General features: G+C 44.5%; 1 protein-coding gene across 8 annotated transcripts in view; it reads right to left on the reverse strand.

The window, feature by feature from the left end:
* nlgn1 (neuroligin 1) overlaps positions 1 to 17,252 on the reverse strand; it is a 287,188-nt gene that overhangs the window by 249,979 nt on the left and 19,957 nt on the right. The window contains exon 3 of one of the 8 annotated variants that reach the window (XM_008276543.1): positions 8,552 to 8,588. The exons of 6 other annotated variants lie outside the window; for them this stretch is intronic. In XM_008276543.1, the coding sequence (XP_008274765.1) occupies positions 8,552 to 8,588 (37 nt within the window). Of the gene's footprint in view, positions 1 to 8,551; positions 8,589 to 11,667; positions 11,705 to 17,252 lie in introns of all 8 variants that reach the window. One more of the 8 variants, XM_008276545.1, reaches the window with a different exon arrangement.

Here is a 17,252-nt window from a genome sequence, read left to right on the forward strand (position 1 = left end):
GAGCTGCAAGGAAGCCGGGCTGACAGCCGCCACGGCAAGAAGGGACCCTGGGAGGACCGCCACAGGTGGTCGAGCCACTGGAAGGAACAAATGTAGGCCAGGAATAGATGTCACCTTCAGGGTTTCCATTGGTAGCAGGTTTTTCTTCAACATACATTCTGGCTTTAAGCTGAAGCTGGCTGGGTTCAAAATAAAACAAAAAAACAGCATCTAGGTCATTAATAAGATCCTGCTCAAAATAATGACACCGTACGGAGATGATGAAAGTTTTGTTGTCACAGCATATTAAAATGTGGCTGCTGTTGTTTGTTTGTCTTCTCATAGACATAGAGTCCCTGAAACATCCCTTAAACTGTCGTGGAACGTTAAAACGCTGCTCTTTGACTTGGACAAATGAAATTCTTTCAGGTGAACAGTCGCTGACAGCAGGGCGACCCGCGCCGGGCGTTTAATGGGAATGTAGAAAGTCTGGACCACAGCAGGATGCGGAGGATTAATTTACCAAAACATTGCCAGACACCTGATTGGATGAATAAAACAATATAGATTTAATTGTGGGTTTTACAGACCATTTTAATGGCTCAGTGATGAGTGAGCAGCGGGGCAGACGGCTCTGCCCGGGTCTGGCTTTTACTGACTGACCGTATATCTGAGTATATGTCTTCATACCATGCAGCAGCATCCATATGCGCTGCTGCTGCACCTCTCTGGCCTGATGGCATCAGGATGCTCTGCTGTTGTCTGTCTGGTACATCTTCAGGAAGAACAATGACATTTGCTTTAACCCTATTAGGGCAGCATTACTCTGTTTTTTAATATTCTTATTTTTCTAATTAATTTAGTTTGACATGAATGAGTTAGTTGTGTGAGCTGAATGTGTCTTTAGTTGGGTCCAACGTGCCCGAGTCTACGAGAGCTAAATGCTTTCAGAAATAGAAAGACAACGCTGGGCGAGCCGGTATAAAAGTCAAGAGAATGACATCTACAGCAGGACCAATTTGCCCTGTAGTCTCCCCTCACTGTCCTCCCGATGTTGTCCGAGTCACTTGTTCGCTATATTACCTCATTAGCTGCTCCGCGTGCAATTATCCTGCAGTCAGTTGCCAGATCATCTTATCTGCTGTCCGTTTGCAGCGCTGCAGCCCTCGTGCTTGTTACCTGCCCACCTCTGCTGACTGCAGCCTGTTCCCGGTACTGTTTTTCTGTCCCCTGCCTGCTTTGTTTGACCTCGCAGACTGATTTCCTGTCACCGAGCCTTGCTCTGATTATTTACCAGAAACTGCCTTCCTATTTTATTCAGCGATCGGACAGGAGGGCTCACAGACGAAGCTTCAGCCGCCCGTCCATCCTCCTGACCCCCGCTGTTCTGCACCGACTACAAGTCCAGTTTAGATCTTAATAGTTTGAATCCCGCATGGCAAAGGTGGACTCGACCAACGACAGTGGAAACTACCTCACCTGTATCACTCCATCACGATGCAGGTGCACCGGGATCAAACAGGATAACCAGTTATGTGGTTTGAAAACATGAATTATGTAATAACCCGTCGCCCTCGTGTCGTCTGCTCCTCTCTTCTACGCCCCGGTTTCCTGACTAGCCCTGAGGTAATTAATACTTGTCAAACACCTCGACGTGCAGCCTCCCCTTTCCCATTAAACGGCGCCACACACACATTAACAAATACTTCCTGGTACCACAGGAGTGACGTTGCCAAATCCGCAAACCACCAGGCTAATTGACTCTTGACTGAGAAATCGCAGAGTGAGATCTCACTAATTACCTGATTCTGCAGTCGTACCAGAGACGACATGCGCGCGCTCACTTAGGATGGGCTAACATTTGCATTCAGAGTCGTGGAGAGCTGGAGAGGTGGGGTGCAGCGACGGGGAGAGCTGTCTGCGTTCCACAACTTATTAATTAACCATCATAGCACCGGATGGACGGCAGCAGAGAAACAACTGGTTCTCAGAGATGCAGCTGAGAGACTGACAGAGAGCGGTCTGCTCACACCAAGTGGTTTTATTTGGCTTAATTTAGCTCGTCTGTGCTTTACTTAACCAGCAGGTCATAGCAACATGAGCTCAGTATCTGAACTCACCAAACCATGTCACTGTGACTGTCAATATCTATTTTTTTCCTATTTTAAGGACAGAAATTAAATGATGATGTGGAAAATTCCAGTGAATCATCTCACAAAAGACAACTTTTGGCTAAATAAAGATAAATGTTGACATGTGGCAGCGAGCCGGCTTAAATGACAGGAACAGGTAGCGTAACACAATCAAGTCTGCAGATTTTCCTTTCTGTCTTTAAGTGACTACACAAGAATACGATGGTCATGAAGGCCAATCATCTGATTCTACTATAGGTAAATTACATATAGGAACTTTGACCAGAGTTGTTCGTCTGTAAGGCTACGAGGCAGACAAGCTGCTAACCAATAACAAAGCTGAGTGAATATGATCTGTTAGCCTTCCCAAAGAAAAAAACAAAACTTCCTTCTATGACCGCCACATATTTTCTTGTACCATCCCCACAGTTTCATATTCAGAACCTTTATAGGACAACCGGCTGGGAACACGTGTGTTTGTGACATCTCTGTGCAGCACAAGTGGCTTCCTGTCAGATGGGGCATGTGTACAGTGGAAACTGGTGTTTGTGAGGTGTGATGGCCCACAGGAGGCTGGAGGATCCACACCCTGACAAACACCATCACCACATGTTCAGCTACTTTGTCGACACGGTTTTCTAGATGGAGGCACACACTGAGTTCACAGTGTTTGTCATTTTGATATTAATTCATTTCTCTTTTCTTTGAGTTGTGTGGCTGCTGCTGCTGCTGCGTGGCACTTCCTGGTTGGAGGCTGGGGGCAGAGCTTTATTCTGAAGGCCCTCTCCCAGACCAGACCAAGAGCTCTGACATCATGGGGGGGATTTGGGTTTCTTTGTGTTAGTTTTAGTTGTTGCCTGTATAATTTTCTCCCATGCGTTAACGTTGGTCCGATCAGCCAGCATATATGTTGTGTCTCAGTCTGGCAGCTCTGTTGGTTGAGTTAATGTCCAGTATTATTGGCCTTATTCTTCAGGAGAGCTATATTTTGTTGACCTCTCTTAAAGGGCCCTACCACTCGGATTTCAGTACTTTCATTCATTTTTTTTATTTTTTTGGTAAAATGTATTTATGGTCGGAGAAAATAAATTTGTCTTTTGTAAACTTTAAACTTGTGTTTTTGTGCTTTGACTCCACAACAGAGGACAGCGTCAGCGTGTTAGAAATGTAGAGTTGTAATGATGCCCAGCCCTTCCTCTGTAATACAAACCAGACCTAACATCAGGCAGCATCACTGTGATGGAGGAAGGAAGCCACATTCAATGTGATGTATAAAAAGCAGCAATCTAGTAGAAACACTTGATTATCTGTGTTGTAGAAATGATGATATATTGGTCATTTCTGAAAAATATCAATAAATGAATAAAAACTTAAGCTGATGGTTAAAATAAGCTGCATTTTGCCTCAATGAGTGAAGGTGTCATTCTCTAGGAGCAAAGATGGAGGCATCATGTTGTACATCCTCAAACTGTCACAGGTAGGAGGTCAGAGCTGATGGATAGATGTGACTCTGACATAAGAGACTGTGGTTCATGTTCAATATGTGCCGATATAGTTTTCTCATCATGACCCCAATGTTGACCAAGTAGAAGCATCCATCCATCATCTCTACACCTTCATCCTCACCAGGGTCATGGGGGGCGGAGCCTATCCCAGCTGACTCAGGGTGAAGGCAGGTTCACCTGGACAGGTAACCAGTCTATCACAGGGCTACACTTAGAGACAGACAACCAAGCACATTCACACCTACGGACAATTTACAATCACCAATTAACCTCAGCATGTTTCTGGACTGTGGGAGGAAGCCGGAGAACCCGGAGAGAACCCACGCTGCACGGGGAGAACATGGAGACTCCACGCAGAAAGATCCCGGGTGTCCTCACCGGGACGCAAACCGGCAACCTTCCAACGGTGAGGCCACGGTGCTAACCACCACTCCACCGTGCAGCCTCACGTAGAAGCAGAGGTGGTGAATTGTGTAGTTTTAAGGGAGATCAGCATCAGACCTAATCTGTCATTTATGTAACATTTGAAAGCAAATTAAGAGGAAATAATGCTAAGATACCGACATCCCTTTAACAGAAAGTGTATTCATGGCGTCCCACTGTGCCACCATGACAGTTCTGCGCCGTACATGTTTCACAAACCAGTCGGAGGCTTCAGAAGATGACCACGATATCTCCACTACAAGACACTACAAGATGATTTCTGGATGTCTAAATTAATATGCCGTGTAAATAGACTGCATGTCTCACAGCATGCAGCGCAGCGTTGGCACAAGCTGATTGATATTATAATCAATGATGATCAAAATCATTTCCTCAAAGTGTCCAAAAGATCAAGAGAACAAACTACCATGTTGGCTGGGCTTTGTGTCTCCATGTGGATGTTTGTAAAGTTGATCACAGTCAGGGGTTTGTGATATTTTGTCCTTCAACCGAGTCAATAATTTGTTTTCCATCAGTCACATCACAGCGTATAAATTCACAGCTGGTGCTGAAGCTGCATGAGCCCCGGCAGCCCAAATGTCATCAGATGGTAAATGGTGGAGTCTATGGCAGTGGCAGGTTGTAATGTTGTGGTTCAGCCCTGCATGTTTGAACCAAAAAAGCAAACATGGAGGAGAAGAATGACTCAGCCCGAGTCTGTAAGATGACTGCATTGGTTCCTTTGTGACGTATGAAACCCCAGAAGTCTGGACTGTTGTTGCTCAGACAGTCATCAGCTCACTGCTTCTTACATGATACGTCTTGTAGCATCAAAAAACATCATCTGGACACGATAGGAAGATAAAACACGGTTCATCACATGGGCTCTTTAAATAGATCATCTGTTTGCTGCACAAAACGAACTTATAAGGTCTGTCCTGCTCATTTAATCTACTGTACTTATAGCTATTGTGCACACAGTCCGGGTATCGTTTACACTTGAACACACAGATGCACTAAATTCCACAATAACAGACATATAATAAATAGAATATTGACATCCTTATGATCCGCTGATGTCTATTAGGTGTCTAATAACAGGCCGTCCTAAATGCCACCTTGATTTGACAACATGTAAAGAGTAAAATCATAAACGGGTCAGCGGTCCAGCATCTTTGGCCCAACACATGTATCCCTCCCTGAGTCAAGCTAACGACCAAATATGGTCACTCCGCTCCAGCTCACTTCCTCCTTCGTCACGCACGCACAAGTCCGATTGAGCCACACAAAGCTCGACCAATGAAAACACGTTTGTGTACATCCTTGTGCTGGAGACACGCATGTACGCATCCACACAGAACCATAAGCAGACTTCATGGGCTCCCCGAGGCCGCCGTGCCCCCAACCAAGAGCTTTCACACTAGGACGGTTTCCCAAGTCTGGCCCCCGAGACACAGTGTGTGACGGGGGACCATACGAGTGTGTGTGTGTGTGTGTGTGTGTGTGTGTGTGTGTGTGTGTGTGTGAGTGTGTGCAGCAGCCTCTCTGGGTGCCTGTGCTTTAGCCATGCTGTTATCCCTGTGGATGAGAGTGAAGAGGAGTCTTTTCTTTGCTGCTGCTGACTTGAGTCCTCATATGAGTGCCTGGAACAAATGGATTAGAGAAGAGTACAATCTGAGGCAGTGGCATGCCACCCCACTCCTACACCACACTGGACTCATCTCATGCCAATTCATAGGAATCAAAGCTTTAAGGAAGCATCGGCCGATTATGGTTATGTAAGGACTGAGTAATAAAAAAAGAACCTGCTCTATATATGAGTGGTGGACACGTCCTGAGACTTTATTGGCTCTCACGCTGAAGCTGTGTTAATTAAATTCCTCAAAGGACGCAAATTAGATCAAATATTGTGAGACACATTTAGGTTATTAAATTTAGTTTTCAACATCGCACACATCACATTGCACATAGCTGATGTCTAACTTCACCTAACCGTTGTAAGGTGAAGGGCTCATTTATCTTTAACTAAACGAATAGGTTCAGCTAAGCTAAGCTAAATTAAGAAAAGCTAAGCTAAGAAAAGCTAAGCTAAGTTAAGATAAGTTAAGTTAAGCTACAGCTAAACTAAGTTAAGATAAATTATGTTAAACTAAGTTAAGATAAGTTTAACTAAGTTAAGCCAAACAAATAATCCCTTGAAAGTTGTTGGTTTTTTCTCCACTGCTGCTTTAACTGGGACATGCCATCAGTGTCCCTGAGCCACAACAAGCAAACAAAAATACACAAATAGACCAATTAAATAGCTAAATGGTAGAGATTTGGAAAATGGGATTAACAACTATATCAGCCATCATCTCAATAGATTAACTGAGCACAGGTATTATTTGCTGGTACTCATCTCCCCACAACTAGTTCTTGAAAACAGTTCACCTGTCGTTTCATTAAATATCTGCGTCTATGCAATGATGTCATCAACAGGATACTTTTTTTTTCTTTTCTGAAATTCCACAGTTGGAAAGACTAAAACCTGAACCCGATGAAGCCGGATGCCCAAACTAAATGTGTGGTGCCATCCCACAGCCCCCAACCCTCTGTCTTTCTAAACCACGAGGGCAGAACGCTGCAGCCCTCATCCGGCGCCGGTCCAGTTACTCCAGCACAAAGACAAAATCATAAACCCACCAGCAAAGAATGCCGGCTCCTAAACGCTGTGCAAATTGCCTTTATGCCTCTTTGTATTCCCTCCTCCTCCACAAATAACCAACCGAAACCAGCGGTTAGGCCTAAACAGAGAACTTACTGACAGGAAGAGGATCAAGAAGCCCAGGTGGAAGGAACAATTGAGTAAGTGGCACTGCTATTGTTTAGTTGTAGGGAAGCATGGGAAAAATAGCCCCCTGCCTCCCAACCCAACCATCAGCGGCTGTGGCATTAAGACATGACGTATCATCAATCAGCGCGCTGCAGGAAAATAAATAATACGGTGAGGAAATGACTGCTATTGTAAGTGTCAGCATTCGACAGTCATTTGCCAGAATGAGAGGCTCTGTAGCCTCCGTCCACCTCTCCACTCCGTCCCTCCTCCTCCCATCCCTTCATCTGCTGTCATCTGTCCCACTGGCAGCCCGTCCTTCTCAAGGTCTGCTCCGGCGTTAATCATCATTCGCTCCTCAACTTCCCTCTCCGAGTACACACAAATACACACCGGCACGCAGCGTTAATCACTCACTCCCAACACAGTGGCCTGGCTGTAATTATTCAGCCTGTCTGATCTTCTATCATTGCTCTTGTTGTGCCGGGAGCAGATTGCCCCTTAAAAACATTAAAAGCCCCCGTCACTATCCGACATTAGGTCTCACATATTTAAATAAAAAAATAAATAATAAAAAAAGACGAATCATAAAAGTGCACTTTGATTTGCGAGTCAGTCATCGAGGGGGTTTTTGTACCTGGTGGACAGAAAGTGGGACTCTGATTCGCCAGAACGGTGTCTTCAAAATAAAATATTAAATGTGTAAAAAAAAATATATAGATCATGATTTTTTTCCCTGATTTATCAAAACAAAGGAGAAACTGGTGGCACTTCCAAAATTATATATATTATTGAAATAATTAAAATATAGTAAAACAGAGGCAGCAGAGACAAGCTGTGGACTTTAGGAAACACAACTTCATATCGACTCAGATGAATCACATTCACTGCTTTTATTTTATCATCTGTCGAGCCTTTTGGATCTCCGTCGCCACGTTGGAACTGCAGCTTTTTTTACAGCTCGGACTCAGTGTAGTGTTAGAAGAAGTGACACGATGCCTTACAGACTCAGCTCAGGGCACAAAAACTCTGCTGTTAATTCCATAAGAATAGACTGGTTATAGGTTATTTATTGATTGATTGATTGATTGATTGATTGATTGCTTGTTTGTTTTCTGAGTTTGAATATGATAGAATTAAAGGTTTAACACAAACCAGTTATCTGTTTGTTTTCCAAATATGAATAATGTGTAAACCCGGGACAGGAATAACCAAGGCGCTCCCTCGGCGGTGCTGCATGCGAGTGTCAACGCTCCAGATTGGGCGCTAAAAACAACCGAGCTTCATCTTGCACTCTACAACAGACCTGATGTCTTGATTCTCCAGAACTTAAAGAGGCTTTAAGCCAATATTTGCTCCGAGATTGGCAAGTGTGCAGCAAAGTCATCCTTCCCCAGTTCCAGCAGGTTTTAAATGTACAGCCGACAGGTTGAAAAGGAGTTTTGAGGCCAAAAGGGAAAATAAATAAACAGACATTACTGCAAAATGTATGACTTACCTGCCGGCTGTGCAGGTTTAACAGATTTTCAAAACAACTGTGATCATTTACTGATCATTTGACCACCACAGAAAATACTCCTGAAGACTGAACTCCTCACAGAGTAGCCTGATTACAAAGGCTGCTGTTTATTTCTTGGCCTCTGAGTGACAGCAGCATGTCAGAGGTGTTGACTTGAACTCAGCGAGGCCGGATGAGGGACTCCAGCCTCCTCCATCTTCAGGTCACGGTTGATGTGACTCAGAGAGGAATAAACAGCGATGACATCATGTGTGACATCACAGTCTGGCGAAGTTCATGTGGCGCGATAAAGAACGACAGCGAGCGCTCACATGCGCTGATCAATCACCGGCGGCGCAGGAGTGACAGCGTCAGGTTTCGGTGAGCTTCACAGCAGCGCTTCGTCGCTTCAAGGCGACTCCTCGACTCTCGCGGAGTTAAGAAGTCTGTACCCACTGTGATGACAGCTTAAAAAAAGGAAATGGCATTTCAGCTCTGTTCTACCTTAACTCTTCAAATACTGCGTCTTTCATGTTTGACATTTCCTTCAGAAGGCAGAAACGAGGCTTCAGCCTGCTGATGGGCTTTGATATGCTGATATCAGGACGTATGAAAATCAGGTAAAGACTTTCTCTGCATGTGACCAAGAATCCCTCTGCCTCCGTCATCCTGGTCTCTGTTCACTTTCAGATGAGAAGTCCTCTGAGGTCACGGCAGTGAGACGGATGAGTTTAAGGCTAGTTCTTCATTAAGGACTACTTCACTGTTCGGGTTTCAGTCGTATCCCAACCATGTTGGGGGAACTGAATTTGAAACCATAAGAAAAAGAATGAAAGTCAGCGGCAGACGAAGAGTTGTGGAAAACTCAGGTTTGGTATTTTATCAGGCATCAAAACGTACTAAAGACAACATGGAAAAGGTTTTAAATGTCTGGTATCTCTGGTGCTGATGATCAAACGAGGAGAACTGCCTTTAAACTGACATGAGGTCTTTGTGAGTCCAGAATACGACGCGTTTAAACCGACATTCTCGAGTGTGAGTCTGGAAAGTTAAACACGAGTCCAGAAGACAGCCTAATAACCTAACATGTAACAGCACGCCTGCCGTGATCACCAGCTCAGCTCAGCTCAGCTCAGGCTCTACAAATAAATAATGAAAACTCCAAACAAAGACCTACTGAGCTCATTACTGGAGCATTAAAGTGAAACTAAACAATCGTTGCTGATTGTTAGAGGCGTGCTTGTCTAAACCATCATATGAGGCTGTTTCTGATCGAACGGTGGAATCGAACCAAGGACACTTCCAGGAAGTCGCCTGCCACTGAGGACATTTTACAAATTCATAGAAACAACAGAAAACGAACGGTGAAGAAAACAGTCCTACTGAACTGGACTGATAGGAACCAGATCTCCACATCGCAGCGGCTAGACGCTTTATCAGAACACCTTCATCCAGAAACGGTCGCACCGAAAACTTAATTTAACAGTCTGTGGGCACCTTTTCTGTTCCTTTCCTTCGACCCGTGATATAAATCTGGTTCTTCATAAAACTGCACATTGCTAATGGTATACACAGGTCAGCCCCTCCTTCAGCCGCTGGTGGAATAAAGTAGAAGCAACACTAAAAAAATTAAACATTAAAACTAAATAAGGGACTGTATGAATGTTGGCTTTCAATGTCTTCACTGGGCCTACTGGGCCTACTGGGCCTACTGGGCCTGCTGGGACTACTGGGCCTACTGGGCCTGCTGGGACTACTGGGCCTACTGGGCCTACTGGGCCTGCAGCGCTGTGAGGCTACTCAGGACTATAAACCTATTCATACATCCACTATGGGTGGTTTTGTGTCTATTCCCAGTCATTTTTTCCTGACTTATTCTGGTAGATTAATCGTAGCAAACGACTAATCTACCAGAATAACCATGACCTGGATGACTGAGAATCTTCACAGGCTTTTTCTGACCTCTTCATCAGACGGCGTACTCTTGTTGATCCCCCCTGACCACTCGACCAACCCCGTCTTATTGACCGGGCCAAACTGCTGACAGACCACACCAGAGAGCCTCCAGCCTCCAATCAAACCCCCAACTGGACTATCTATCACATCGACTGCAGTTAAAGTCCTTGTGGGCAGTTATTTCAGGCTGTCTGAAGGAAGGGGGACGGACTCACTACCACAATAATCATCAGGGCAAAAACAGCTGCATGGATAAGATCACTGGAGTTTGGTACCTTTTACAACATGAGGCTCAAACTTCTTCTTTTTCCCTCCAGGTCACACTTCAGCTGTGACTGTGAGGAGTCTCATGACTTATCCCACCAGAACACTGGAACAAACGAGATGCTAGTTCATGTTACGGATACAGTGAGTCGAGATAAACAGGATTTAAATGTACAGTCCATCAGCATCATCAGCATCAGTGCAGCAACACATCGTACATGTTAAAGCAGAGGATGGGCTTTGGGGCGACTGCAGGGATGTGGGCTGACCACTGGTTCAATAAGAACCATGATGGAAAATATTCATGGACATTTTTTTTTTTAAATTAGGAAACTTAATAAAAAAGTAATAAAAGAGGAAACCCAATGTTCCCACCGCGTCCACATCCAGGCAGAAGAACACGAAGTGATCTGGATCCTACATCCTGGCTAATAACTAGAAGCTCCTTGATTCACAATGGTTTGATTTAAGTTTGTTTTTTTATTTTTTTCCTTCTGTACCACCATGAATCCAACATCAAAAGCACTTATCAGAACAAACGACAAACAAATGATTCAACCGAATCAGAATCAGACATCTTGTTTAAACTAATCAGCATCAAACTCAGGCTCCTATAAGAATTGTCCCCAATGAGTTCCCACACCAGCGTTCTGTTCCAACAATCACTTCATCTTCCATCTCTAATGGATCCGAATCAGAGAGCCGCGGTTACAAAAGGCTGATCAATGGCTGGGAGTCTGGCTCTTCAGTGGGAGCAGGAAGGAACAGCAGCTGCTTCCTACAGACACTCAGACCCAAATCAATAATGATGGTTATCATACGATGTGCTCCATACGCTAAACCAGTCCAGTGTTCTGTGCTGTACTGGTCTGAACTGACAAGGAGTTGTCAGTCTCATGTCACATCTGGAACGCAAAATGTGACAGTCGTCATGGCAACCACATCATTTTAACGAAGACCAAAGCCGATGTGACGTACCGCCAACAGAGCCTTCGTCAGCGGCGACAATGAAGTCGTCTGACTGAAATCCATCCAAACCAACGTGAACGTACGCTGCAGAGTTCATCTGCACCAATAAACTCAAAGCCCGTCCCAAGCTCATAACCAGCCAATCGTATTCCTTCATCATCCAGTCCTGTTGCCCTCCACAGCTCCCCTGACGGCTTTCATGCAGGTTTATCACAGCATGTTGGCCCACGTTGGCCTCCTGCCACCCCCAACCACAACTCTACATCTGCCCTGGTGGAGGCTGTCACTGCAAGACTGGCTTCATGAGCTGAAACACTCAACCCTCCACCTGACCAATGCCCTCCGAGCAGCTCCCACGGCCTCCATGTGGGAGTGACGTCAGTGTGACGTCTCCATCCAGGGAGTCTCTGTCCTGAGCAGCTGGTATGAACTTGAACCTGAGCGCTGTGCGGCGGCTTCCCCGGCTGGCTTCAGTGCACTTCAAGGTTTTACTTGCTTTCATATTTGAATTTGCACTGAGGTGAGCTGATTCATTCATCTTTAGTTATGCATTATCATTATCATATATATAATTATCGTTGTGTTAATATAACAAATTCTCACCATGTATCCTGATAAACAGGCTGTAGTGGTTAACTTCAGAGCAGATTTTTTTTTCTCCCAAGCTGTATTAAAACAGATAATCACCTGTTGGTAGACCGCTGTGTTATTAGCTATTGATAGACTGAAATGAAACATGTCACAGTCATATAGCTTTCAGCTCTATCACCCAGCCCCAGTCAATAAAAACTAGAAACACACATGGACATTTAGGGCAGCATTCCTACATGTCAGGTGCTTTTGCATATCGTCTGTTTGTCAAACATGACAAAACCAACACAAGTCCACTGTGTTGAATCTGAGTCACCAAGTAACCGATTATTGATTGATTATGATGCCAGGTATTAAGAGAATGATTTAAAATGTGCATTCCTTGCATTGAGCTCTGCCTTTATGACACTGTGTGAAGACGTAAAGAACAGATCTGACTTCAGTCAACAAACATCTAAACTGGTCCTGATCTCAGTGACCTGCTGAGGACGTCTCCGAGTGTGTGTGTACACACAGATAAATACCTCATATGCATGTATTTGCAGGCTCATACAGAGGATTTAGTTTAAACGAGCTATCACTGCTCTAAAGACCATTTAAGGCTTAAAAGAAGCCATAACCCACATATAATACGTACATCTGATGTATAAGCGCTGTAACAGGTGATCGTCTGTTGCAGTCCCCACACGCTGAATAATTCTCTGTGATGTGGCGTCTTCATGTCCTATATAGTGCACCATGTTGCACTGTGAGAGAGTGCCATGCAGTGGCTGTGCTGAACAGGATGTGGCCTATTTTCTGTCTGGAGGAGACGAGAACTCGTATTTCTAGCCAGATCCCATGTGACAGGCAGACATGACAGCGAGCCCAGCTGTGCTGAGGGGGATGATTTCCTCTCATGTCTCTTGTCTGTCGTTCTGTCTTTTTTATTTCCACTTCATTTTCTCTCCATCTCTCAGTCTAATTCATTTCCAACCAACTTTGAATCTCCGACTACTTTCATACCTGAACATAGAAAACGGTTCTTCTTAGGAAGTATTAATCTGTTCCCCCCACTGAGAGCTGCAGTCATGTTTATATGATGCTGTCGTGTCTCCACTCTGTCCGTCCACACATCTGTCCGTCCACACATCTGTCCATCCACACATCTGTCCGTCCACAGAGGTGATGGTGAATCAGAGGAAAGCCTGATGACAGAAGGGCAGAAACTTCACCATCTCAGATTCTTTCGTATTCGTCGTAAGGACTCGCTCAGAGGTTTGATGAGTGTGAAAAAGTCTTCAGAGTCACCGGATCTCAATCTCTGTCTCAAGAAAAAAAACCTTACAGGGATTTTTTTTTTTTTTTAAAAACTACTTTTAAAGCGCTTTGGGGTGATTCTCTATCGAGGTATTTGGCTCACTATGTAGGAAGACGACTTCCATTAAAGTCGATGCTAAAGAACACTGAAGTGCAGCCCGATGAACTCCGACCAGTGTTTTAGGAAGTGTTTGCTCCTGTCACATGTTTTAACTCACTGTGGGCGCCCTGCTCACTGCAATATAATAATATAGTAAAATAAAACATCCTGCAGCTTTATGGGAGCAGCACAACCATAGGAAACTCAAACTTAATGAATTTTATTTTTTGGCAGAAAAACAAAATTCTGATCCCATAAATCACAAACTAACTAATAAACATCACGTGTGTTTAATCATCATATTTTACAAAATAAAATATTAATAATATATATTTTTTAATTTCCTCAGATTTTATTGACTATAAGCTGTTTATTGCTGTAATTTTAATTGTAGATTAAAGGACTTCTGATGAATTATCCCAGTTTCTAGGCTTGGATTTGGATCATTTTACTGACGGAACGCCACACATGAATACTTGAAAAGCTGTTTTTACAGTTTGTGACTCTGATAAATGCTGTAATTTTGACATTTAAAAACATAAAAAATGAATAAATAAAGAGGCCTTTTAAAGCCACGAGTGAGTTGTGGGATAAAGAGGCTGAAGGCTGCTTCCTGCTTCCTGCTGCCCACCTCCTATACATAGAAAAAACCAAACCACGGCGCCTCCAGCTGATCAGATGTGTGTTTAAAAACTGCCCACTGGCTCCAAATAGGTGTGAAGCAAATAAAGCGTGGACGAGCTCCAGGTTCTGCTGGTTCCTGCCTTCCTCCTCAGCACCTGACGATGTCCCAGCAGGTGTCTGGACGAAGCTGAGGAGCACATGAAAGCTGAGGAGAGGTAAAATAAAGAAACGCCTTTATGGATCTGAAGACAACAAAGGTTGATGCTTCTCTTCTCTGCTGTCCTGCTCCATCTCCCTCGGCTCCCCGTATTCCCGCCGTGGACTTATTGATGTGGCGTGTATAGAATTATTGATGCGTTACATTAACCGGTGGAAGCACCTAATTTGCGAGCACGCTGGGGAAAACTAGAAATAGGCGGCGCATGGGATGGGTGAGGAGAACGCACACTAACACCAGAGACGAACGGTTACCGAGTCGGTCTGGATCACGACGATGAGTCTCATTAGAGTTCAAACTGCTGAGCATCGACGAAAACACTCGGTTTGTTCACAGGCAGTGAGCTCGGAGGAATTTGCTCGCGCTTTTGTGCACTAGTACAACACCAGTGTGTGTTTAAGTGTGCAGTTCAACACGTCTACGGGGACGCTGTCCTCATAAACTCACAAAATTAAAGTATCAGCCGACTAACCAGAAGGAGAGCAGACGGGAGCGGATGGACACATACATGCACATCATGGACTTATGCTCATTTCTGCGTGCTAGCCAGGCTAACCTGAACCAGCATGTCTGTCAGCCTTTTGAAGCAGGTTTGTTGTTTTTTTAACAGACATGAGATGCACACACACATTTTTTTTAATAGCTGCAGAAACCGTCCACGTATTGACGCTGATCGCAGGTGGAGCATGTTGGAGAAGTTTAAATGTCGTTTCTTCTCTGGCTTTTGAAGTCCTCTTTTTTTTTCCTCAAGCATGTTGTCATTATTTCCTCCCTTACTCTCTTTACCTCAGTCTCTTGTCTAATCAACACCATCCATCCCCTTCTTTTCTTCTACTTCTGAACACGATGACAGGCAGCCAGCCGCCCGTCCATCTGCAGCTCCTCCCGTGTGATGCTGCCGTCAGAGGAAAAACCTTGAGGCTCGTACAAAGTGTCAGCTTCTCACAAATGAGGAAAAACTCGCCTTGTGTTAGAACTGCACATTTTAGACGATCTGGAGGCCGAGTTTGGGCCCTTGGTGGTATTAGTCTTAGCGGCATGCAGAGGGGCCTTGTCACCGCTCAGGGGAAACATAACCCTGCTTTAACTTGAACAGGTTTTAAATCCCCCGGTGGGCTTCAGTTAGGGTCTGACTGATGGTGGGTTTTCAGGTCCAATGCCAGCGTGTGTTTTTTAGCTTTATTAGGAGGTGCGAGCTAAAACGCTACGGCACAGCGCTAGCTCCTGAGCGCACACACACCGCGGGAGGCTCAACGCTAATTAGCTTCATGTATGTGCAGCAGCACTAAGTGCAGACATGAAGTGGATGGATGTTGGGTAATTAATAAAGACGGTCACATCGCTGGTCTCACAGCTCTGGAGCCGCCGAGTCAATCAGAGCGAAAGACGACAACATTTACTCCACACATGGAAATGAAGGAGCGCATTAACCCGACGGCTTTTGTTTTTCTTCTGTTAGGTGTCAAATCACACGATGATTAACGAGCGTTTAAAGGATAAATCATGAGATGTCACGTGTTAAAAAATTAGACTTATAAAGGATCTATGATGCACAGAACCGCGGGAATCCTTCCACATAAACATGTAGAACACTGAGCTGCCGGCTCGGTTCTGGTGCGTACGCCGGTGCAGCGGGCTGGTCGGAGCGGCCCGGTGCTGCTTCCATGGGATGTATTTAAGGCACGGCGCTGCTTAAACTGGAGGCTGCAGATTTATCAGCAGACGCATCCGGCTGCCTTCGGACGGGTGCAACGATTAAATGACCTGAAGAAGAATGTTTTCATATCGAACGCTGTGGACAACACACACAGAACAGAACCGCATAGAGACGAACACAGTCTGAACCCCAGTGGTGGGTTTACAAAGCAAGTTATCTTTACAGATTTACCAAAATTATTTTCAGAGCAAAAGATGTCCATCTTTGAAGTATTATATAGAAGTATCATAAGTGTGAAATTCTGATTCTCCGTCAACCTCAGTGTATTGAACAACAAATTAAAAAAATAAAAAGTTTGCAGTTATTAGATTCTGCAAAAAGTTAAAAATATTTCCCTCATCAGTGGTGAAGAGCTGAACTGAGGTGGACTGCGAGCTGTATTTACACGAAAGATGAGAGATAAACATGGAAAATAAATAAAGACGTAGCTACACATTGATTTCATTTATGACTATTGTGTTTTTTTTAATTTTTGCAAAATAAATAATTGAAGTAATCTTCCTTTTTTTGGTGGGATTTATGACATTCTAACTTTGTTAAACTCCACAGAAGATGCTGATGAGTCCTCCCTACTTCTAGCCGTGGTTGTGCTGTTTCTAGAGCTGCAGTTAAAAAAAAGAAGAAGAAGGTCTATCGTGAGTAAAAAGGTGTGAGGAGCTTAAAACACAGAAACGTGAGGCGTTCGGAGGGTCACCAGCAATAAACTTTCATTTCTGATGCCAGGCTGAAGGTATCTGATGGATCCATGGTGTCTAATGAGCATTACTCTGTATGTTTTTGATCATTGCACCTTCATTTAAGCCCTTTTTGGTTCAGTATCTGGTTTTCTCCTGTTGGCTAAAACCAGCGTAGTGACTTTGTCTGACCGCTTTGCTCTGGGACCACCACACGTGTTTACATGTGTGAAATCTGCACAACAACAACAAAAAGGTTCTGCTCAGATGGTCGGCCACTAGAGTTAAATCATTATTCCCACCACCTCGCTGCTGATCTCTTGTTCATAACTGCTGGCTTCTGTTCAGCCTCCACCTCTTCCTCTCCCTCCACGGAGCAAATGTGTTTACCGATGGTCTCTTAATACACCATCTCCCCGCCTACATCAATCCGCTGCACGCAACCGCGCATTATCCATCACCTTTGCTTTTACCTGTCAGCGTCGGACTCTC

The sequence above is a fragment of the Stegastes partitus genome, unplaced genomic scaffold (assembly GCF_000690725.1).
Source record: "Stegastes partitus isolate 25-593 unplaced genomic scaffold, Stegastes_partitus-1.0.2 Scaffold76, whole genome shotgun sequence".
NCBI classification, from domain to species: Eukaryota; Metazoa; Chordata; class Actinopteri; family Pomacentridae; genus Stegastes; species Stegastes partitus.